This window comes from Pleurodeles waltl, chromosome 7, assembly GCF_031143425.1.
Source record: "Pleurodeles waltl isolate 20211129_DDA chromosome 7, aPleWal1.hap1.20221129, whole genome shotgun sequence".
In the NCBI taxonomy this organism is placed as follows: domain Eukaryota; kingdom Metazoa; phylum Chordata; class Amphibia; order Caudata; family Salamandridae; genus Pleurodeles; species Pleurodeles waltl.
Window position 1 is genome coordinate 276,169,270 of NC_090446.1, and position 25,943 is coordinate 276,195,212.

Here is a 25,943-nt window from a genome sequence, read left to right on the forward strand (position 1 = left end):
CAACCCAAGTTAGTATGTTTTTCTAAATGTGTCTTTCTAAAACTTTTACATGAAGCCAAACATGTTAATGTTAATTAGTGGTTAGTGAGGGAGTTTGTCTTTACATGTTCAAGATTCATATTGACCTTCTTTGACTTATTGCTTCAATGTATATTATCTCACTGGCGCAGATTTTGGTGTTATTAAGTAGTGTCATGACTCTCGAGTTAATTTGTTTACTTGCTTTGATTAAACTCAGATATTTAAGGCGTTCTAATCAGCCACTGATGATTCTTTATGTGTATCATTTGTGTTCGAGAATTATTTCCGTGACTTTAGCGTTGTTAATATAGCAAAATAAATTTATAAACTGGTATGGACATTGCGGTATAATCAGATTGTCGATTTCTTGTTTATTGATGTTTATTGTGCAATTGTAGTGAGACACTTGGTATATGTTGTAATTTGTCTATTTAGTAGACCGATCCGGCGTGGTTTGTTAATCGAGTTTGTGAGATAATTTGTGCGGTTGAAATTATTACTGGGATTTGGTGAGTACTAAGTGCACTAGGACAATAATCCAATTGACCAGTTGAGAAGTGAAATTTGCAGGTCGAATTTTGCTTACGAACGTGGGGAACTGTGAAAAAGAGTAACTGTAGATGCGAAAAGCTGAAGGCAAAGTTTGGAAGGCTCCTGAAGTGATTGTGTTACCCTACCTGTAGTAAACAGACACATTTGTTTTCTTATTTTATTTTTTTTTGGTTTAAAGTTTTGCTCGCAAACTAATATTGCATTGGTTTGGTGTGTTAGTTGTGTGAAAGTCAACCTGAAAGACTTTGTCAGCGTCTCAGCGGTCACGCTGAGAGGGTGTGTGTGTGTGTATTAGCATGACGCAAGTTGTGCATTAGCATGACGCAAGTTGTGCCGCACTGGGATAGGTTGGTTAGTGAGAATGGTCGCTCACGGATTCGTCCATCAGTCCGACACTTGTGTAATGCAATTGGAAGACGTGAGCGTCAAATAGGATTATGGTATTGTAGTCACTCTTTCTGATTGGTTACTTTTGAACAGATTTTGTTGTTTTGTTTGTTTGGAATACATTCTGAAAATCACTTCTTGATTAAATTGTTTTTTAACAGATTTTGTGGAAAATTAAGTTTTTCAAAGCTTTAAGAAGTGCCCTTAGAGGTGATGAGTATATTCCGGCAAGATAGGGAGAAATTTGCTGCCAGAAAATACTCCGGCATATAATGTGATTGAGGGGAAGGGTACGGGAGCGTGCCTCTGGTTGAACACTGGGTTAAGATCACAAAGAAAGAAGGTTGTCTGGCTTTTCCAGAAAATGGTGCTTTTAATTTGAGGATTTTGGAGAATCTGATAACCTCCTCCGAGACCAGCCCAGTATGAAGCTTTAGCAATTGGGGAGCTGGTAGCTAAACAGCAACAAGCTTTGAAATTCGAGAGGAGAATGAGGAGAGTAGGAAAGACACTAGCAGAAGCTAGATGGGACAAGGAGCAGAAAGAGTGGAGACTAGCTACTCTACAGGGAATTCGGTTATTTCCTGCAACAACAAAAAATGATGAGGAGGAGTCAAAGGCTGAAAAGAAAAAGTTCTTTAGTAAATAAATAGAGAATGAAAATCAAAGGAACTGAAAAGAGTTATGTTTAATGATGATGATGAACTGGATGAGGATGAATTAGTTTCTGAGATTTTGCTAAATCATCCACCACCATATGCAGCTCAAGGAGGTCAGGAAATGCATGAGAGTAGAACTAGTGAGAGTGGAACCAGTGGAAGAGGGATTGGTAATGTGAGTCCTACTGCACCATCCACATGGGGGTATCACAGAATATTCTGAACAGCGAACGAGTTCAGATGCAGAGTAGTTTTAATGATTCATTGAACAATGGACAGCTGTTAGAGATAAACATTCCTGAGACTTATCCAGAAGTTCCGACTGTAAGGATGACTACTAATTTAGTATTGTCAACAAGGACTGAGCCTAATTCAAAACGATCCTGTTCAGATACAGATTACGCAAATGCAGAGCATGTGAACAATGCAGACACAGAATACTGGATCTTTTGCTAGTCCACATGCAATTTCAGTACCTATTACAATGGGTCAGCTTATGCCATTATGGCCCTCATTCTGACCTTGGCGGGCGGCGGAGGCCGCCCGCCAAAGTCCCGCCATCAGGTTACCGTTCCGCGGTCGAAAGACCGCGGCGGTAATTCTGACATTCCCGCTGGGCTGGCGGGCGGCCGCCTTCAGGCCGCCCGCCAGCCCAGCGGGAAAGAGGCTTCCACGATGAAGCCGGCTCTGAATCGAGCCGGCGGAGTGGAAGCTGTGCGACGGGTGCAGTTGCACCCGTCGCGTATTTCACTGTCTGCCAAGCAGACAGTGAAATACTTGTAGGGGCCCTCTTACGGGGGCCCCTGCAATGCCCATGCCAGTGGCATGGGCACTGCAGGGGCCCCCAGACCCCCCCTACCGCCATCCGGTTCCTGGCGGTCCTGGATGGCGGTAGGGGGGGTCGGAATCCCCTCGGAGGCGCAGCAAGCTGCGCCGCCTTGGAGGATTCAATGGGGCGGCGGTACACTGGCGGGAGACCGCCAGTGTTGCCGGTCCGACCGCGGCTTTACCACCGCGGTCGGAATCCCCATTGGAGCACCGCCGGCCTGTCGGCGGTGCTCCCGCGGTCCTCCGCTCTTTGACCGCCAGGGTCAGAATGACCGCCTATATGTCCAAAGTATTAATAATAGTGGAGTGAGTTTTTTGGTCCAGTTTCAGAATGGAGTTTTGAAAAAATAGACTCCAAGGCAAGAAGAGAACCAGAATGAGACTAGGTCTTTAATAGATTTGTCTCCTGTTGAGAATTCTGGGATCACATCCTGCAATAATCAGGAAGAGAGACTATTGTCTCCACAGCAATTTATGAGTACAGTACAACAGCAAGGCTCGAGCGCACAGTCAAATGAGATTTCTTTAAAAGGTCTATCTACAGAAGAAATAACTAAATGGTTAGAAGACCTAAGTAGTTCAAAGACCCTAGAGAAGCAGAGTAGGGAGGAAGACTCAATAGACAGAGTAAGATTGTCGATGATGGAAACAAGCTTCTTGAAGGGACAATGGGTGTGAAAAGAACTGAGTCATATACTGAAGCGCAATTGAGATACTTTTGTAAGATCATTAGAAAGGGAGCAAGAAAGGTACACCAGCAGTTACAAGAAATAGCTGATGAGTATGATATTGACCACACAAAATTAAAAAGTCTGTGTAAGAAGTTACAGATTAGATCTCGAGGAAGAAGATTTTGCTCACATGAAATCTGCAGGGATGAAAACACATCTTAGGGAATAACTTAAAAGAGTACAAGTTTGGAGAGCCTTGAGCAAATGGAAAGGCAGATGGGTCAAGAAAAGAGAAAGGCCAAAGGAGATGTGGCGCAGACAGGAGAATCGGTGAAGATGTTACCGATGAGAGTAACACCAGGAGGAAATTTTGTACATGTATCCTGGAGTAGGAGTGATATCTTAAGTTTTTCGAATGATTACCCGAGGTTGAGAGCGAAGCCAGTAGAATGGTATCAGCAGACAGAAGAATGTGAAGCTTGCGAAATGTCTGTGGGAGGACCTGAATACTCTTTTGATATTGTTGTTCCAGCAGATTTATGGTTTGAGTGCAAAAGGAGTGTAGATTGTCCGACAAGTGAGCCACAGAAAGATTTGAAAACAGGTGCACCACCTCCAGAAGTAATGAAATATTACTACAAAGTTGTTGAGTTCCTGAAAACAAAAGTTTCCCCAAAAAATATTGATTAGGAGATCTGTTGTGTAAAATAAATTGTTCAATTACCTGTTCAATTCAGGGAATTGAGATTGAGCAGTGACAAGGAAGTTTCACAGTTTATTGCCGACAATGAACAAGTGTCCAGAGAGTTTCCTCAGATTAATTTTGATGAATGAGAAAATGAGGAGAATAATTTGGTTGATTTGATTATTTTTTTTCTCCAGTTTTTGAAATGAAAAATCTTCCAGTCGATTTGCAGGAAAGGATTAAGTCAAAGTGTGGGATCTTTCAGGAGTCAAAGTGGCAGTCAAAGAGAATGTGGTATTTCCACAGACTGCACAATACCCGATGACAAATTAAGCAATCAAAGGAATAAGACCTTTGATAGAGCACTTTTAGAACAAGGAGTCCTGAAAGAAGTGATGAGTAGTCCATGTAATTCACCAATAATGGGTTTGAGAAAGCCAAGTGGGAAGTTTCGTCTTGTCCAGGATTTGAGAAAAATAAATGACATTGTGGTTAATGTTGCCCAGTTGTGCCAAATCCAGTTGTGATTATTTTCCAGATTCCATGTGATGGTGAATGGTTTACTGTGATAGATTTATACCAAGCATTTTTCTCTGTGGTTCTTCATGAGGACAGTAGATATCTCTTTTGTTTTAAATTCCTGACCACAGTCTATTGTTGGTGTAGAATTCCTTTGGGTTTTTCAGAGTCACCATCGATTTTCAATCAAATTTTAAAAAATAACCTGGAGTCATTGGTAATGCCTTACCAACCAACATTAGTGCAGTACACAGATGATCTACTGATTGCATCAAAGACAAAAAAAGGATGCAAGGAGGATCCAATTGCATTGTTGAATTTTCTAGGAGACTATGGTCACAAGGTGTCCCCTATAAAATTGCAGTATTGTCAAAAGGAGATGAAATACTTGGGTCATTTGATAGGGAAAGGGTCCAGGAGAATATCAAGGGAAAGAGTGGCGACAATTGTGCAAATGAAAATACCAAGTACTCAGAAAGAAATAAGGATGTTTCTGGAAATGGCAGGATATTGTCGTCAATGGATTCCAAATTTTTCAGCCATTTCAAGACCTTTGCAAAAGCTGACACATAAGGATGTTTCAGATCCTATAATGATGGATGAAGACTGTGTGAAAGCATTTACTGAGTTGAAAGAGTTTGTGCCAAGCTCCAGCTTTAAGTATGCCTGATTACACAAAAGGTTTTCTGTTATTTTGTCATGAACGGGATGGATGTTCATTATCTGTTTTGACACAGTCAAATGGTGTGTCAATCGACCAGTAGCATAATTTTCAGCTACTTTGGATCCAGTCGCGGAAGCCTTATCAGGATGTTTGCGATCAGTTGCTGCAGTAGAGCAGAGTATAACCTGCAGCGAGAATATTGTGGTGGGCTATCCTCTGACAGTAATGGTACCTCTTTCAATAGTGATTCTGTTGAGACGATCAAAGACACAATACTTGACCAATGCAAGGTTGACACGTAATGAAACAGTGATTCTGGGGGCACACAATGTAACAATTAGGAGACGTACAGTGCTCAACCCAGCAACTTTGTTACCAGTTGAAAGAATTGATTCAGATAAAATGGATTGGAGGTTACAGTATTATGCACAAAACGAAGGGCACATATTAAAGACACCTGCCTAGAAGACAATAATCGAATTATCTTTGTTGATGGTTCCTGCTTTAGAGATAACGCGGGTACACTGAGAGCAGGATATGCAGTATACACAATTACTGGCATACTCGAAGCTTCATGGCTTCGAGGAGTATTTTCTGCTCACATAGTCGAACTGGTAGGTCTTAGTAGAGCATGCCAAATTTCAGGCCAGCTGAAAGTGACGATCTATACAGATAGCCAATATGGATTTGGTATTGTGCATGATTTTGGACAACTTTGGTCACAGAGAGGTTTTCTAACTTTGTCTGGCTCACCTGTAAAAAATGGTGAGAGAATACATGAATTGTTACAAGCTGTCCAGAAACCTGAGAAAATTGCTGTGGTTAAATGCAGTGGACATCAAAGAGGACAGGATTATGTGACTTTGGAAAACACTTATGCAGATCAGGTTTCAAAATTCTGTGCTTTAAATGATATCTCATTCAAGGGAAAGGGGGAAACTGATGCCTAAAAATGATGAAGTGTATACGAATTTTACGATGCAAATTGTTGCTACTTTGGTAGAGTTGAAAACTTTACAAAACAATGTTCCAGAAGAAGAGCACAGAGATTGGGTGAAACAAAACTGTATACAAAGGGAACATGACATTTGAGTGACAGAAGAAGGAAAGATAGTTCTGCCAGTTTAGTGACTCTGATGGTCAGATGTTATCATGGTCAAGCACACATAGGGAGAGATGCAATGTTTAGGAGATTTAAACAATTTTGGTTTGATCCAAAATTTAGACAACCTGCAGAAGTAGTCTGCCATAGATGCATTGTCTGCCAGCAGATGAATGTTGGTAAAGGAACAGTGGTCAACATCAGACACGTAGGCATGGCAAGAGGTCCATTCAGCAGGATGCAAATGGGTTTTATTGAGATGCCTGCATGTGCTGGTTTGAAATATGTGTTGGTGATTGCGTGCATTTTTAGTCACTGGATTGAGGCTTAACCTACAGGGAGAAATGATAGCCTTACAGTAGCTAAGTTACTTCTTAGAGAATTGATTCCATGTTTCGGTTTCCTGGTCTCTTTAAAATCAGACAGAGGAAGTCACTTCAACGATGAGGTGATAAAGTTACTATTTTCAGATTTAAACATTCAGCAGAAGCTACATTGTAGTTACCACCCAGAAGCTTCAGGACTTGTAGAGCAGATGAATGGAACTCTAAAGTCCCGACTGGCAAAGGTGTGTGCATCAACTAATTTGAAATGGCCAGATGCTTTGTCCCTGGTTCTAATGTCAATGAGAAATACTCCTGACAAGAAGACTGGTTTGTCTCCTCACGAGATCCTGATGGGGAGAGCAATGAGATTGCCAGCAATACCTGCAAATGCACTTGTAAATATTACATATGCCATGGTGTTAGATTACTGCAAAGGCTTGGCTGATGTGGTCTGATCTTTTTCTCATCAGGTATAAGCCACAACAGTTCAACAAACTCAAGGTCATAACTTGAGAGCTGGTGATTAGGACATCATACAAAAGCACGTGAGGAAGTTGTGTTTGGAACCACGGTGGAAGGGACCCTATCAGATTATCCTCGTAACAACGACAGCTGTAAAGTGTGCAGGTTTGCCGATCTGGGTGCATGCCAGCCATACAAGGAAGGTGAATAATCCAAAAGAACAAGAAGAGGAACTGTTGAGATTACCAACAGCTAACAGCATACCAGGTCAAGAACAAGAAAGAGAGGAACTGGATAAAATTCCTGAGAATGTTCGCGATGCACCTACTCCTATGACGGATGAAAAAGAGAAGCTGGGAGGAAAGTGAATCCTCTACAAGTGGAGTAGTGGGAAAATCGGTACAAGAAGAAAGAGAAATACCGGTTGAGAGAAGTTCTGCTCAGGGGAGGGTGTCCTCAGAAGAGTGATCAGAGACGACCGAATGAGAGAAAATCTGCTCAGAGGAGGGTGTCCTCAGCAGCAGGTGGTCTGACAAGCCAAACTGAAGAGACTGACCCCTTTGGAAAAGGAATCGAGACAGATCCTGCACAAGTGGATTTGACTCTTCCTGAACTAGTTGCGGGAATGTCGAAAGAAAAGGGTTCAAGTTCAAATTCAATTTTGAAAAAGTTTCTGACAAGAAAGACATTGAAAGGTGATAATTGGCCAGAGAAAAGTTTAAAAGGAGAGAAGATAAATATAGTTCAGGAAGAGAAAGAACTGAAGGAAGGAGGAAATACTAGTGGAGAAGATTGTGAAATTAGTAAAAGACCAAAAAAGGAAGAGAGTTGCAAGCAGAAGCTATTCCGGTCCGGAATGGGCATATGTAACTACCAATGAATGGCAAGAAGAATTTTTGAATTATTGTTTTGATAGATACATTGCAAATTTTCATTTTGGCACGTGACGTTCAACAGTACATGGTTTGAAAGAGCTAAAATAGAAAAGACTTAAAAAGTCGTGCCTAAAAGATACATTGATAACTGATTTTGACATTGATAACTGATTCTGACAAGCTGCTATACCGGATTTGACAAGAAGACTGTCCTGTGTGAATGAACATTTGAAAAAAAAAAAAAATAGGAGGGATTTGCTGAAAATGTTTGAATTTTTGTTGTTGTTTTGTTATTTTCCTGATTCTTCAAAGACCATGAGAAACTTTAGTAAACAAACAATAGAATTAGTTGTTGCAAATGTGTAGGTATTGGTTTGGCGGTAGCAAGTGTTAATATGCTTATTGTTATTTGTATGTGTGATTGTTTATGAGATAAGTGGAGCCAACCATATTGTAGAGATTGACAATTCTTTAGAGATTACTATTACTACATAATCAACAAAAGATAGGTTTAGAATAGATGTCAAATACTAACATGAAGAGAAAGAGCTTTCTTCTAATGTTTTCTATCGCTTATTACGTGAGTATGTTGAAGTGATGGACGCAAAAGATAATTATGTCTGTGCGCAGATTCCGACTTCGGTGGAAGAAGGAACTACCTATCATAGTCTAACGGTAACTTATTTTATAAGTTGCAGTCTTTTACTAACACATTTCTGTAACCAAGAGTATATACTTTATTTCTATTCAAACTATGATGATGTGTTTTCGTTTGTGCCTGTCATTGGCTATTTGAATAAAATAGCCAAGGATGATAACAGAGTCATTATCGGAGATTTGTTTGAGCCTATATTAACCTTTGGTACTGCTTTTGCACATAGGAATAATTTAACCTGTTTACTAACACTGTAGAAAATAAATGTTTAGATAACACAGAAGATAGGAGAAGAGAAATAAAGGCTAAGATAAATAAGGGAATGATTAGTTGTAGACCTGGAATTGATTATGCTTATACTGACATTACTAAACAAGGAAAATTAACACTAGATGCTGAGCATGTGGGAAAGCTCTGTATATATAGGCACATGTTATTTGGGAATAGTCTTTCCGAACATGTACCAACTGGAAGACTTGAATAGATTTCCTAAATTGACAAGAATTCAAACGAGACACAAGCGAGATTCAATTTCTAGCATTGTGGGAGACATATTTGGAGCTATAATTCCCTCAGTAGGAGTAGTTCTGAATTCAGTCAAGATACAGAAGTTGTCTACAATAATGGATAACATGTTGACGAGTTATTATGGAGATATTATACTCCTAGCTATGGCTCTTCAGAACCGCCTTGCGTTAGACATTCTTTTGGCGAAAGAGGGTGGAGGTTGTAAATTACTTGGTTTGAGTCATAGTTGCACGTATATACCGGATAACTCTAAAGAAGTTAGAGGTTTGATTAATAATGTAACAAATAACAAAGAAGATTTAAAAGAACTAACTGAAACTACTATCTGGGAGAATGCTAGCCAGGGAATTGTAACTGTGGGATAATGGTTTGACAACTTGGGAAAAGGAATTATATTAAAAATAGTAAAATGTTTTTCAATAATTATGGTTTGTTTAATTAGAATTTGGGGATCATATAAAAGAATAAGAAGAGATTTGATGTTCATATGAATACATTTTATGGGGAAAATACAAGGAAAAAGAAAATTCATGAAAAGGTGAAAGAAACGAGATTTACAAATTGGAAAGAAAATAAATGTATTTGGGATTTGTGTGATGACATAATTAGTCATCAGAGGAGGGATTGTGGGAGCAGAGATTTTACTGATGAAATTTATGATTAATAATGTATTGATCTTGATGAACTAATGTGTGATTTTTCTAATGAATGCTAACAACGGGGGACTTTTGTAAATGGCCACCATAATCCATTTTGTTTTCTACTTAGGCTAACTTTAGTTTATAATGCAATCGTATTTTTCATTACTCAATGCTTACTCAAAAGGAGTGTGTTTAATAGTTTATAGACGTGTCAGCAGCTACTCCTAGTGGAATTTTGTGTTATGTCTTACGAGGTCAGATTTATTAGGCCATCGCCAGAGTTTGACTGTCCTATTGTTTAGAAAATGTCACTAACGTGTAGTTTCTTCCTCGAGGATGGAAGTAGATGCAACATTGTTAGACGTTTCTTCCTGAGCCTGAGATTTTGATAAGATAGAACAATGGAGCCACAGACTAGACGGGAGTGAAGAAGAAATTGTTAGAAATTGTGTTTAGTTAATGATGTTGTCAATTAAATTTTAGTTATCTAACAGTAGTTTTATCGGCTAAATGTGCAATACCCCAAATCCTGACCAATTATAAGCTTTGTAAAAATGTATATAACGTTCTGTCACTTATTCTTTGGGGAACTTGAGAGATTTTAGGACAGAGCTATTGTCAGACTTTCCAGAGATATTTTCAGATTTAAATTACTGAAGGAGGTTTGCAGTCATGTAGACTTAAGGGGATTTTCAGATCGTTCCTACTGATGGTGTCCCCTTGCTGAAGAGACTCCTGTTGTTATTCATAGATCTTATGGGCGATGTATAAATTGTAAATTGTTATATGTGTCTTTTGTTTTGCAGGTCCCAGCTGCAACTTGTGAATTGCTGCATAATAATAATATTATTTTTGCCATAACCCGAGTTAGTATGTTTTTCTAAATTTGTGTTTCTAAAACTTTTACATGAAGCCAAACATGTTAATGCTAATTAGAGGTTAGGGAGTGAGTTCGTCTTTACATGCTCATGACTCATACTGAAGTTCTTTGATCTATTGCTTCAATTAATATTATCTCACTGGCGGAGATTTTGGTGTTATTAAGTTGTGTCATAACTCTCCAGTTAATTTGTTTACTTGCTTTGTATAAACTCAGACATATAAGGCGTTCTAATCAGCCACTGATGATTCTTTACGTGTATCATTTGTGTTTGAGAATTATTTTGTGACTTTAGCATTGTTAATATAGGGAAATAAATTTACAAACCTTCTTAGTAGAGTGGTGTGGACCGTGTAGTGTAATCAGATTTTTTGTTTCTTGTTTATTGTGATGATTATAACATGCACTATTGATATCCTCTATAATCAATGTTGTGTCGGTCCAATTGACGTTTGGGCAAAGAGAAGGTTTTTTAGGGTTCAGTGATGGGCGGAGTGTAGGGGTGGGTATGGTTTTTTAGGGTTAACGGATAAGTAGTGTTTAGGTGTGTGAGCGGTTTTTAGGTTTCAGGGATGGGTGGCGTGTAAGGGTGTTGAGGGGTTTTAGAGTTCTTGGAAGGGTGGCCTTTAGGGCTGGTGAGGGTGCAATTATGGGTAACAGCAGGGGCGGTGAAAAGTGGTTAGGATGGAGTGGAGGTTAGGGTGGTAGCAGGATTAAGGATTAAGGATTCAGGGCTGAAAGGAGCTTAGAGGTACCGGTGTGTTTTTTTAGGGTCCATGGATGAGCTTAGGCTGAGGAGGAGTTCTTATGTGATAAGATCGGCTGGTGTTTGAGTGATTTGAGGTGTTTTTAAAGGGTACAGGGTGGGTTGAGTTTAGGCACTGAAATGAGTTTATAGAGTTCAGAATGGATAGTTAGGAGTAGTGCATGATTTTATGGTTCATGGATGGTGGATTTTTGGGGAAGAAAGGGATTTTAGGCTTCAGGAACGAGTGTAGTTTAGAGGTGGTGAGATGGTTAGGGGGCAGGGATTGATGGTGTTTAGGGGTAGTGAGGGGTCAGCGATGGATGGTGTTTATGGGTTGTATAGGTCAGCAAAAAAAGATTACTGAAGTAATTGTTTGACAATGTAAAAGATCTAAATAAGAATTAATGCCCCCGAAATAAAGCACTGAAATAAATATCTCTGACAAGACTGTTTCTGAAAGTCAGACCTGCAACCATTGCATGTATACTTAAGACATGGGCACTGAAAAGCCAATTTCAACCAAACGACAGAGATCAAGCAGCTGCTGGAGGGGACTACAAGGCCCAGCAGTGCCAGGGCCCCGGAGGCAGTCCTCAGACTGAGTCCACTCCTGCTGCGAGTAGCACTCTATAGCACGTTGGCGTGTACCACTGGGCGGTAGATCAGGCAGCCGCTAAAGGGGACTATGAGGCCCAACAGCGTCAGGGCACCAGGATACAGTCCTCAGACGCAGTCCACCTGTGCTGGGAGTAGCGCTATACAGCACACTGGTATTTCCCACTGCATGGGAAGGGTGTGGGCTGCGCATGGACAAAGCCTGGCCAAGGGTGGGCCCATCCTGCGCCAGTCAGGGGCTGGGCTGGGCCACCCCTTGTGGCTTTGTCTCTCATTATTGTTCGTCTATTGGTGGGTTGACCCTGTGCAAACAATGGGTAAGTGAAACATCACAGCAATCTCCTTGGCGGGCGACACCTTTGCTACAATTGATTCATTTTTAGTTTGTGCAGCTGGAGTTCTTACAAAAGAGTTTGAACTCATTGAAAGAAGTCTCTCAATGGACGAGGTAGGGGCCAGTGCACCTGCATTTGTACCTTCTAAGGCTCAGCTCCAGAGTGTGACATTGAGTGTTCTGAGGCAGTCTGCCTCTCCGCTTGGTAACCTAGAGGTACGAAACAAGCCATCAAGTGATAACTGTAACTCCACATTTGCTGAACACCTGGTCAAAAAGAAAAAAGGAGGCGGGTCCCTGCAAGAAGCTTGTTCCATCTTCTAGGGAGTCCAAGGGGTCAAAGATAAGCTGGACTCTATTTGCTCTGATGTGGACTATTGTGTGATAGATTAATGCTGTGCAAGGGTGGAATCTATGATATGATCACGCTTAAAACCACTATCGGACCGACTAGATGGGTTAGAGGCAAAATTGTCCAACCTGCTCAATTACTTAGCTGGCTCCATACTACCCCCGCAGTATACATGGTGTCTGCCAACCACTCTCAATAACTCTGATAGGAAGGGGGCAAAGGATGCCTTGGAGGCTCCCAGTAGTAGACAACTATTGCCAGTACAAGCATATATCAATAGACCCTCTAGCGCCCCTCTCACCCACCTCCCTGGCGAAGCAAGTGTAATCGCTCCCAGTGATGTGGGTGTTTGGTGGGGCGGGGAGGAATGGGGGTACATTAGAAATCTCAGGGTAAAGGATACAAAACATGATCACCCCACAGAGGTGCAGAAACAGGGAAAGGGTCACTCAGGTTTTAAACCTACCTCTGGCAGCATCCCCATATGTTGTGGTATTAGCAAATATCCCAAGGCCCAGTCAGACTGAGTCAACTGACCAGTTGATCTTAAAAGTGTCTCACAGGCTAATGAAGTCCTTGGGCACCCACTCAACTACCATTAGCCCATATCATCAAGGCGAGAAGGGTTGATTGGGTGGGCGTGTCCCAGAAAACCATACCTGGTGACTGGATAGTTGTCAACTTCGGAAATCCGTCCGTAGTATTAAGTATTTTGAGGCAATTAGAACAACAATCAATATACCCAGCCCAAATAGTGGTCCTCCCTCTGGGCTATTTTTATAAACCTTGTGACATTGTTGGATTACGAAGTGATCCATTCTCAGAACATCTAATCGGTCGCAACGAGGTGACCCAACCCGGGATTTCCTCTGGGGTATCGCTTATTAACAGCTATTCCCTCTCTAGAACGATTGGAAGGCTGTGGTTGACTGGCAAACCCTATAGTCACGACAGGAGGTATGGTGGAGGTTCAAGCTAACGGAGCCCCCATATTGAATGAGTCAATTCCACTTATAATTAATGCAATTCGTGGAATATAGCGGACTTTTATAGTAATGTGTGGGACCCGGATTGGATATATCTTATGGTAAACAGTCATTTAATTTGCCAGCAAGAAACTTGGGAAGTGGCTTTGGCTTTCAAATGGTGGCCAGGCCAGGGGGAGGGGCCTTGAGTAACTTTGCTATAAACTATTTTCCAGGAGTGATAAAAAAAATTCTATAACGATTTGGTGCATTATCATTTCTTGCTGACTGTAAATTATTATAACAATTGTTCTGATGGGTTGGCCCCGCAGGTGGTGGCAGCCCCTGAGGGAGTGATCATTGGCATGGAACAATGCTTTAATCTTAGCCTGTTTTTAGCCTTTATGGACCAATTGGCAGTGTTAGGTTGTGTTTCTCACACTAAACTTTGGGCATTGTTACATTTATAAGCAGCTTTCTTCTGAGGCCAAAGCGTGTGCTTTTTTTTTTTTTTTTTTTTAAATGGAGAATGTACGGATCTGTATGACAGACTGGGGTGCATTCCCACCCCATTTCTTTTCTTATTTTACACCAACAGAACAGAAGCTGCACTTACTCTTAATTCTAAAGATACACTGTACATGGGAATCCGTCCCCTACCTATCCTCCTCTATGCGGACAATGCAGTTCTTATGGCGAGAACCGGGAGGGCATTTCAGGGTTTGATTGACGACTATGTTACCTTCATGAGGGATCTGGGTCTCCAAGTAAATGAAAGTAAGTCCTTTACTAAGACCTGTGGGAAGATACTAGTCCATTCTGTGAATAGCATGCTAGTGAGTAATACCTCATCCTTCTCCTAATTGGGAGTGCTATTTCATACTAAATATTAATAGAAAGTAACAGTGGTAAATAGATCTGCCATATTAGAGAAAACCATCATAGGATTCCAGAGTTTCTGCAAAAAATTTGGCTCTAAACCGCTGAAAGTGTTCTTATCTATTTATTCTGCCAAAGCTGTGGTGTCTACTACATATGGGGCAGGCATATGGGGCATGGTGGATATAAACCACATTCCATTAGTAGAAAACATCTTCTTTATAAAGCTCCTGGCGGTTCAAAGCAGTTGACCTAAGTCTGCGGCCCATGATGAGTTGGGCGCCCCTTGGATATGATCAAATTAGCCCCTTTATCCATTTGGCACTCAATGTGGGTTAGGGAGTCTACCCCATTAAACCTTCTTATCATTGAGGACTGTTTGAAACTGGATGCAGTCGACAATGTCCCTTGGGTTGCCTATGTGAGAGCAACCTTGGAGGAAATCGGGCAATTGGACTTGTACACCTCTCTGGTCTCCTGCAAGGATTGCCCTAAGGTAAAATTGAGAAAAATGTTTATTGCGTGCGCTGACGTAATGAGAGCGACGGCCGACAGGCCAAACGCAATGATCTCTTCTTACAAACTAGTTCCTCTGCAGGAAGGTCTTCAACCGTATCTCTCTTTAATACAAAATCAGCAACATATATTTGTTTAACCAGATTTCGGTTTAATTATTTTCCCCCCCTTGGTTGGCCATCATGCTGACTGCCATTGACTATATGATTTAGGCACTTCCCCCTGTGATGGAGTGTCAATCAAGTTTATTTTGCACATTATGTTTTTTTGGATCGTTTGTGAAATGCCTAGGAGAAATCTGAATTTACCCTTGTTTAAAGTTTTTACATTTCGTCAGTGTAGACAGACTTTTTTTTTTACAGTAATTGCACGATCCTTGGGTCTGCTACTGAGCAGCACTTTATATTTGGTAGATTATGAAATTAAGGAAGAGCGCTATGTCAGATAGGCGATAGAGAGGCTCGGTTTATTGATCTGCACAAATTGTTAATTTACTATTTTATGTGAAAAAGTATGATAACTGCAGGTATAGATTACTGGTACTTGGCTATTGTTTTAAACTATGTTTTATTGTGATATTCTTTTTATATGTTTGTTCATTTACTCTTATGTGGAGACATGCAGCGTGCGAATAAAAATTCTTTTGACTTGGCCAAAAGACACTATGAAATGATTTCTACGAAAAGATAAATGCCATTCAGTCTCAAAATTTCCATTAAACAGTTTATGAAATGGTTTCGAAATAATGGTCTTCCACGAAATTGTTTTTTCTATGAAATCACACATAACCTACTATAGCACCTCTAGAACCATCTTCATCTAGTACTCCTGCCTACATCTTGATACCTATATACATGATCTACATTCTATTTCTATCTGTGTACTACTAGTAACCTTTCAGTAACTCCTGCAAAAAAGATGGACGTTCAAACATCAAATGCTAAACAACTAAAGAAAATGTTCTTTTAGTTACTCTGCTCTAACTTAAAAAGAATACCTGTGTCTGGCATGGTTCAGCAATAGGTACCTTCAGACTACAAAGCTTGTTATAACAATGTGGCACCTAAAGTTGAAAAAAGGTACAATACTGTACTGTGTCAATCCAAAACGAGGACAGCCTTTTAGAATTACATAATTTACTTTGAAGACTCCAAATGAACCGGACCCAATAATGATTTGCGATCAGTCCAGACCGTTAATTTTGGCATCAAAGACTTCCAATCCCTACCCAGCCGGACATGGACAGTTAGAAGAGGACAGAGGCAGCGCTGCTGCCAGCGTTGGGGAAATGCACCAAGGCTCGGCGTCAAAAAACACAAAGAAAACAAAGTAAAAGCGATACAGTTTAGGATTGTAACATCCACTCTCAACAGCATGGCCACTCCACGAGTCTCTATAAAATCTTGATGTTAACTATGTGACCAACTGATCTGTCAGACTAAACAAGATCACGATTACTGAACAAGGGGCCAGATGTACCAAACGTTTTGCGACTCGCAAACAGCAAAATCTGCCGTTTGCGAGTCGCAAAACGCGTATCCCAATGCAGAAATGCATTTTGCGAGTCGTTACCGACTCGCAAAATGCATTTCAGACTCGCAAATAGGAAGGGGTGTTCCCTTCCTATTTGCGAGTCGCATTGGGATGCAATACCATTTGCGACCGCATATGCGGTCGCAAATGGCATCGCAGTTACCATCCACTTCAAGTGGATGGTAACCCAATCGCAAATTGGAAGGGGTCCCCATGGGACCCCTTCCAGTTTGTGATTGCACCCCAAAATATTTTTTCAGGGCAGGGAGTGGTCCAAAGGACCACTCCCTGCCCTGAAAAATCCGAAACTAAAGGTTTCGGTTTTTTTTTGTAGTGCAGCTCGTTTTCCCTTAGGGAAAACGGGCTACACTTAAAAAAAAAAAAACCTGCTTTATTGACAAGCAGGTCGCTAACATGGAGGCCTGCTGACGTCAGCAGGCCTCCATGTTAGCGAGTGCCCATACTCGCAATGGGGCCGCAATTTGCGACCCACCTCATGAATATTCATGAGGTGGGTCATTGCGACCCCATTGCGAGATGCAGAAGGTGTCTGAGACACCTTTCTGCATAGCAAATTGCGACTTGCAATTTGCGAGTCGCACGGACTCGCAAATTGCAAGTCGCAATTTGCAAGCTACCTACATCTGGCCCAAGATTACTAAATCAAAACAGCCGCATCACCACGCAGCTCAGGGTCCAAGAACTGACCAAACATCAAACGGAGACTCATTTCTGAAAAGGTAGACGTGTGATATTCAGAACTGTGGACACTGTGGCAGAGGGTGGAGGTAGAGTGGAATCATGGCTTAATGCGCGGCGGGCCCCTTCAGGTTCCAGACTCAGGCAATAGTTAAAAGCGGACATTGAAACAAGACTCTTTAGGGCCCTATGTTCGGTCCTACAGGCAAAATATACTGAACAATTACTATACAAACAGTTCAGACAACCCATGGGGCGCGGTAACTCCTTTTTTATTTCCCATATCCGATATCCAACAATTTATTTTAGGAAGAGCATTTGCGTTTTGCAGGATGTTGTTTTCTGTAGTTTTTTTTTTTTTTCACGCAGCATATTGCTTTTTAAAGGCGCGTAGTGTGAGCTGGACTGCAAATAGGTGTCTGCTAGGGTGACTGTTTATAAAGCTGTCTCTTATGAACATTTTACTGATATGATAATGCACTGAATTCAGGACGATCTTGCATCAAGATTTTACTCTATGCCCCGACAGGTATATACTTCTATAAACCTTTACAGGTTTCTGCGAACGGTTACAAACGCCGTAAATCACAAAAACCACGGAAACGCTTTTCTGGTATAAATGCGCGCTCAGCTAAGATGGCACGAGTGAAGTTACTGCGACGTCTGAGAGCCCTAGAGCCGAGGCTAAAGACAGGGCGAGCTCCTCACTACCCTGTCACTGGGGCTTTAGGTGTTCAGAATACATGATCTTCCAGCCCTTGGCCTCTGCAGATCGCATAGAGCAAGGGTCAGGAATTTCAATTGTAGCTCCGATCCTATAACTCTGTGAAAGAGCTACACCGCTGTCACATTATTTACAGCTCGAAAGTACATTAAAATGTAATGCTTAAAGGTGATGGGTATGTGCTTTGTGGATGGCAATGGTGAAGTGAGGGAGATGCAAGGAAGTACAAGCAGGAGAGAGTGAATGGGGGTGCAGAGGAGGAACGAGATTAGGAGTAAAATATGCAGATAGGAGATTTCAGGAATATGTGGAGTTAAAAGAGTGTCTTGCAGAGAAAAGCAGTGTAAAGGTCACACCAGGAGTGGTTGTGGCACTGTGAAGGCCCTACCCTAGAGACAGCACTCAGTAATATTTTGCTTACTATCTCAAATTCAGAATTGACACATTTTCAAATCCAATTATTCAAAACAAAACCAAATAGCTGCCTTGCAAATGTTTAGGACGGGACTGTGTGCTAATGCAGTGGTAGCAGCCTTGGCCCTAGTGGAATATGCACACAGTCCATCCGAATGCAGCTTCTTTGCCAGTGCATATCAGATCTTAATGCACAGCAAGATCCAGTATGAGATGGTACTCATCTGTGCAGCCTGACTTTTTTGGCTCAGGCAAATGACATGAAGAGTTGATCATCACCTTGGTGGTCCTTAGTAGAAACAATGTAGAAACGATGTAGAAACTAAGAACTCTCTTAGGGTCCAAGTGATGGAGTCTCTACTCCTCCTTACAGGTGTGAGGAAAAGCAAAGAATGGCGGCAGAATAATGGATTGCCTGATGTGGAACTGTGTCACAACTTTCGTGAGAAAGGACACCCTGCTATGTAGAACCAGTTTGCCAGGATGAAGGTTGTGTATGGTGGACAAACACACAAAGCTTGCAGCTCACAGGTCTTAAGTGATGGCAAAGAGGAACAGTTTTGATGTTGAGGAGCCGTAAAGGACAACTGTGGAGCAGCTCGAATAGAGCACACATCAGATATGTAAGGACATTATTGAGGTCCCTGTGGGGCATCACAAACAGATAGGGAAACACGTTGCAGTCCTATTAAAAAAAATGAACGAAACAGGTGATTAAAATAAAGAGGTGTGATCAGGAAACCATAAAAAGTTGAAAGGGTCAAAAGATAACCTTTACCTGATCCCAGAGTGATACTGTGTCGAATAAAAGACAGAACAAATAATAAAACATCAGACTGTTTGGCCTGGAGGGGGCCAATATTGCGAACTCCACACAGAACCACAAATTTGTCCCAGCGACAAGAGTATACCGTTTTTTTATCAAGGGATGATTGGCAGCCAAGATGACAACCATCTTCGAAGAAAGGTTGAGAGTGTTCAGCTGTCGGTGCTCAATCTCCACGCATCATGGGTGAGGTTGCTAAGGCCAGGGTGGAGAACAAGACTGTTCTACTGTGACAGCAGATCCTCCTGCTCGAGAAGCCTGATTGGAGGTCAGATGTTCAAGCTTAGGAGTTCTGGATACCATACTCTGTGCCCAGTCCGTACCACTAGGATGACATTGGTTCAGACTGTCCAGTGTCCAGATTTCCTGAGAACTCCGGGGTGGAGTAGTATCTGCGGAAAAGCATACAGAAGCCCAGAGTTCCACTAGAGGCAGAACGCATCTCAGAGCAAGAGATGCCACAGAAACTTCAATGCGCGTTCTCAGCAGTGGCGAACAGATTGAGCCAAGAATTTCCCCATTTGTGGAAGATACTTTGCGCCCCTACCAATGTAGCTGCCATTCACAATTCGCTAGGCGCCAATGGCTGAGCTCATCCGCAATGGCATTCAGCAATCCTGCCAGGAAGTTCACCACCAAAAAATTCCTTTGTGGTCCAACCATTTCCAGAGGCACATGGCCCCCTGGAACAGGGACTGTGACACCACGGTGATTTGCAGTACCTAATGGCGATGATGTTGTTTGTGAGTAGCTGTACCAGCCGCCCTTTGATGGATATTGGGAAGAATTTCAGTGCCAAACAAATGTCCCTCAGTTCCAGAAGGTTAATATGGAGACGTTTGGGAAGGAGTCAGGTATAACTTCGGCACGATGGTGAACCCCAAAGATGAAAGGAGGTTCACCATAGTCTGGAAATGGCAGGCATCTGCCTGGGGCAAGCCCGCCTTTCACAGTCAGTCGTCAAGGTCGGAAAAGACTGGCACCCGTAACCTCGAAAGGCGAGCTAATGACCCGCTTACACTTTTGTGAACACCAGAGAGGCGCTGCTGAGACCAAAGGGGAGCACAGCGAACTGAAGATGCTCCTCTCCAAGCTGCAGGTAGTGCCGATTGCCGGCAGGACGGTAATAATAAAATAGGCATCCTGCAGGCTCAACACCCCAATGCAGTCTCCAGGGTAGAAAAGACCTAGACCAGGGTGAACATTTTCAATTTCTCCTTTCGGAGGAAGAGACTGAGAGGGTGTCGATTTAGAATGGGCCAAAGGATTCAGTCCTTCTTGGGCACCAGAAAGTAAATGGAGAGATGACTGTCCGTCAAGTCATTGGGAGGATGGTGGAAGGTGCGACAAGGATTAAAAGAAGGGTGTCGCCGCATCATGACCATCCTGGCTGGCCAGTGAGAGGACAGGGCAAAGGTCTTTCTGAGCACAGGGGAGGAATTGTGCTACTGAGTCCCAAATGAGTGAATATAATGGCCCTTCAAACAGGAGGTGCTGACTGACCACAGTGCCAATCTAGCGGGGAAAATAAGCCTTTTCCAAAAGTATCACAGATTCCCTGTCAGGTGGAGTAATAGCAACAGTGTAAGGGTTGTTTCAGCTAGTAGAAGCATGCACCACAAGACTCAAAGTGGGGTGTTCCGAGAAAAAGGCCGGATCGCCTGGGGCAGGGCGGTAACGCCTGGCACTTTGCCGGTTAACTGGATGACTGGTACAGGGCTAAGCCCAGACTCTTAAAAGGGTATTGCGTCAGGTCTCATTGATGGGGGAAAAGAGGCTCGGAAGCAGTCAGGCCAGGCTGCAGGACTTCATCCAGGGAATTCGTCTTGACCTCCAAAAAGTTAAGATTGAGCACATCAGCTACCCTACGCATGACAATAGTGTATCAGGCAGATTTTTCACTTGCTGAGCCAAGACATTAGAAGAGGGCATTTTCCAGGGAGATGTCTTGCCCACTAGTCTACTGCAAGTCTTCATACCATTTAGCATTGGCACAGGGCTGAAGAAACTCATCACCCTGGTCATAGTCATTATTAGAGTCTGTACCAAAGGGGAATACAAAGAACGATGTCTGCCTTGAGGTAAAGCAAATGTAGAAACTGCAGTTGGATTTGATTGAAAAATTGGTTTGGCATCAGAGAGTGCAACAGGGCCACGTGTATGTGGGGCGAAGTCAGCATCACCGCCGATATACCTAGGGTGGTAATCGTACTAACCTAACACTAACATTAGTGAGGATACCGGCAGGTAATCGTACATCCCCTCACTCCGAAATCAAAGAGCTCCCATGAGATTCAAATTAGAATCCACCTTGTGTGGTAAGTATCTCTGTAATAGCTCGATGATGAAGCATGCCACTAGGTGCACTAGTGGGTAAGACATCCTATAAACACACATAGGGATACCCTAACCTATGAGAGGGTCTGAGAATAAAACAGCTACATAAAAGTGTGTTTTTCTCTTTTTGTGACCTTTGAACAAAATATTGGAAGTGGAGAGAACCCACTTTATAAAAACGTTTAACTCCCCCGTTGTAAATTTGGAGGCAAAAACAGGAAGTTCAGGAAGGGGGGACCATAATACTGGTCAAATGCAATGCTATGGAAAGGACAGGGTTAAGCACAGGGTTTTAGGTTACATGCTCTACGACCACACCCTTAGATAAGAAGTATTTCTTAAGCCATGCCCCTTTTAGAGATCCTACCACTTTTTTATTTCACCTAAAGGCCTAGATGGAATGGAGGAAGGATGGTGTACTTATGCTAAAGTGAACACAGGTTTGAGTTTCCTGGAGCCTGGGGGAATTACATTCTGCAAGTAATTCTGCATTTACCCTGTGGGTGACTCCAGAAAATCAGCCTACCTACTCCAGTAAGTTCACTCCAATCAACCTTCTACCCACTAGCTGCGTGCTTTGTGCCATGACAGCAGCACCAGGCAAGACTGTCAGACTTCTGTGCAATGATCTCAAGAGAAAGAACTAGTGCTTGCAAGCTACTATGCTAACGTTTTAAGTGCTTACATGTCAAAGGGTTCTTGATGCAGACTGCAAATTCCAAAGAGATTTCAAAAGTTACATTTCTTGAAAATTGCTATCCTAAGTCAGTTAGTAAATACAAAGCAGGGGTGTGTGCTGGCCGCACTGCTTTTTAATTCATACACCTCTGATCTTCCAGTGCACTTGATAATACAAATAGCCATCCCCTTAAGGTCGGAGGCTAACACATTAGCAACTTGCTCTATGCGGATGACCTAGTACTGCTTAGTCACATGAATGTCAGCCAGCAACACTTGTTAATTGTATGGCACTCTTATGCCAGCGTTAACCGCCTGGAAATTAACTTGAAGAAAAACAAGATTGTAATATTGGGGAAAATCAACAATTCTGTCCCTGGTCTATGGCATGAAACCCTGTTTGGGAAGGATGGCAGGCTCTTAAACAAGTTGGTCGCCAAGGTTTATAAAGCCACTCTTTGTTTGCTGTGCAAATCAGACTGGTATCGCGCCTTCTTGATGACCAGCTGGCAAGGGCAGGTGCCTTTTTAAATCTCTGCCACAAACTCTGGCTTGCTAAGAGAGGATCTCTGGAACCCTATTGTGGGACGAAATTCAATCAGGCGGTGCCAGACAACAATATTCCTTGCACCTCGAGGACTGTTGCAGCCTCTGAGTGCCTGGGAGTGTTGGGCATCACATCTGATTCAAAATGTCTTCAAGTTAAGACTCAAAGGGCCAGATGTAGAAAAGGTTTTTACCCATTCTGAGTCTATGGGAAAATGTGTTTGTACATATGGCCCAAAATGTCTTCAAGTTAAGCATCAAAAAGCGAGTGCGCCTTCTCTCACATCAGACTGGCGAAGCACAGGCATGCTTGGGCTGTTATCACCTCTTCTCACCTGAGGCACATCCAACCCTATCTGGCCTGTACGTACTCAAAACATAAAAAAAATAAGAAAAAAAAAAAAGTTTATTGCCCTCAGACTTAGGGAATGGCCGTTTCTCAACAGCTAGCCAGGTGTTGCGCGTCTTCGGATTCCACATTGTGCAGGGGTTGTGGCATGAACAATTAATCATTTCACCAGATCGTTGGTAGCTGTCCAGCCTCCTAGCAGAGCGGAAAGTACTTCTAAAACGGGAATGGAATAAATTAGGAACGCATACATGCAAGCAAATAATGCCCTCAGCCCCGAACAATACCACTCTGAACCACTTGTCTGTCATGTTTGTGGCACTGGCAGTGAAGCTCGGGTGTAACATCGTGCGGAGTGATTCCAGTTATCAGTCCTTGCACTCCGCCAGAACGCCCACCGGTTTGAAAGATCTCCAAGGCAGTTCTTTTTAGTCAACCGCTCGAGTTTAAGGACTGAGTGCTCTGCCCGATTTCAGCGCACTGTCCGTTATCTGACTAGTGGCAACAGCTGAGCTTGTCTTTGACTTGTGCTGGGCGAAAAGCGCAGAGAATTCAGCACTTGTTTTGCTGCTATTTTATATATTGCACCCTCCGTGCACCTTGTTTTCCTAGTCCATATCAGCGATATTGATATGGCCTTGATAAATGCCTTGGAATTCATTCGACTTGCACTCCAACACTGATTTTATGATTACTGATTGTACTGACTGAACGATAAATGTAAAAATCTCTGGAAGCCTGTTGGCTTGGAATTTTAAAATTGCTAATGTTTTTATTGATTGTAAGTAACCAAAAAATAAATTGTTATTATTATTACTAAATACCAGATCGTCATTATGCTGTGTTTTACGGAATTAGGAAATAAATGCCACAGTGTTTCAGCCTGCACTCTGAAGTCCTGGCCTCCCGAAGAGTTTCCGGATTTTCAAGGTTTCAAAATAGTTATAAAAAGTCAGAGTTATTATGGGGCCAAGTAAGTGAAGGGCCTTATGCACCGCGCAAGGCGCAGATTCGGGTTGAGTGCCGACATGGTTGTGTGTCTAGGAGGCTGCAAGAGATGCTATGGTCACTGAGGAATGACAAAGTACGCTAACAACGGATGGGCTGCAGACACTGCTGGCTGGGGTTGTGGCTGGTAGGTGACCTAAGCAGCCCACTCTTTACTGTCGCTGAGGCTGATATATGTTGCCGCCAAAGAACCTGGAAGTAACAAGTATGTGTTGCAAATGCCATTTTTCATTTTCCAGGAACTGAGGGCTGAGGGTTTGAGATGTGCTCGTGGAGCTGAATGATGTGCTATTGCACAAGACTGTTCGGAATTAACGTATATGGAAACAAGACTTTAAAGGATCTCCGAGAAAAATAAACCATCTTTCCAGTGTTTAGGGAAGAGCAAAGTGCTAACTCAGATGAGCAGGATTTCATGTGCACTGCAAGCATGCTTACCCCCCACGGCAAAAGTTTTGGATGGGTCAAACGTTCTTTAGTATTTAATTTGGTTGTTCTTTAATGTGGTGATTATTAAAAAGTTTGCGACATGCTGTTGATACGGAATTTTGCTGTGTTCAGAGCTTTTTCATGGTGTGTGCCAATGCCATCTAAATGCAGTCACCAAAATTTGACAGAACGGAAACGTCTTCAACATATGCTATTCTGCCTGATAACAATAAAGTAAGTGGAATTACATGGTGGCCGCCTACGGCAAGCTTTTTAACATTCTGAACTACAATAATGACGAGACCCTCTCTTAAGTAAATTATAACCAAATGTATTACCACTGGTGCCGCTCTTTGTGTTAATAATCTACCTAATCCTGATTACCCACCTTCTGAATTCCCACAGGCACCAGACTACAACTTCTTGTTTTTTATTTCTGCATTTTATCTCACACCAGACAGCAGAAGGTACAACATGAGTGAAGGTATAATACTTTTTTTTTTAGGTGGGGTGGAGAGAAGCCAACAACCCAGCACTAGTCTGGTGTCACAATTGTTAAGAGGCACACTGAATCAGCGCAGATTCTAACAATAATTAGTCAAGCCTGCAACTGCAGGTCAAAGATCTACTTTGCAAGGTGATCTTGTATTTACACTGTAGGAGGGCTGCATAGAAGTAACTGCAGATTAAGATTTTTTGGGGATTATTTGTTTATTTTATTATACACTCACTACTTCCAGTACTATAGGTAGTTGTGACTGCCGCAGCACAACTTGTAAACATACAAACACCAACCTGAACTGAAGAGTCACCCATGATAAACTTTGCTCCTTCGATAACTGCGAGGTATGAAAAACGAAGCTGATCTGCTGTTTGTATCAATCCCATCCTGTATTTCCTCATGTCCAAAAGCACATTTTTGATGTCCACGGATGAGGGGTCTTTCCTCTTGTCCATCTGCATAGAAAATTAAGGCAAACATGATTTATAAAGAGCAGTGATAATATGATTCTGCATCGATCCACAAATGCTCTTCTCCCAAACCATACTGAAATCTGGGATAAAAAGAACAATGATAAATTCAATGGTATTTAGTGATACAGTATTATAAAAAAAAAAGGGGTTGACTAAATAATTTCCCATCTAAAATTACAGGAGACCGATTAAACAAATTATGACATTAGACACAGTGATAATGCTATGTCTCAAATTAACATTTTAAGTACGTTTAAACAACCCATCACAGGCACAACAGTAATTGTTTAGTTAACATGTACAAAAACGTAAAAGAGATGGCATGTTGTATTTAATTTTCATAACTTCTCACAGAAACAAAAACAGTACAAAAATATTGCATTTTAAACTTCAAGAAACTACATTCACTTAATTTTGTCCTCAATTTCCCTGGAGAAACCAGCTGGATCACTTTGTTCTGAAAAACATGTGAAGGGTCCATGTGTTAAAATCCCACAACATTTTGTGCTCTGGTGTCATAATGCAAAATACTTCCTCAGAATGAGACTTCCTAAAAGAGTA

At 42.0% G+C, this 25,943-nt stretch overlaps 1 protein-coding gene across 1 annotated transcript in view; it reads right to left on the reverse strand.

The window, feature by feature from the left end:
• Positions 1-25,943, reverse strand: part of PTPN1 (protein tyrosine phosphatase non-receptor type 1) — a 368,861-nt gene that overhangs the window by 32,010 nt on the left and 310,908 nt on the right. The window contains exon 7 of the mRNA XM_069243648.1: positions 25,203-25,364. Coding sequence (XP_069099749.1) covers positions 25,203-25,364 — 162 coding nt within the window. The remainder of the gene's footprint in view (positions 1-25,202; positions 25,365-25,943) is intronic.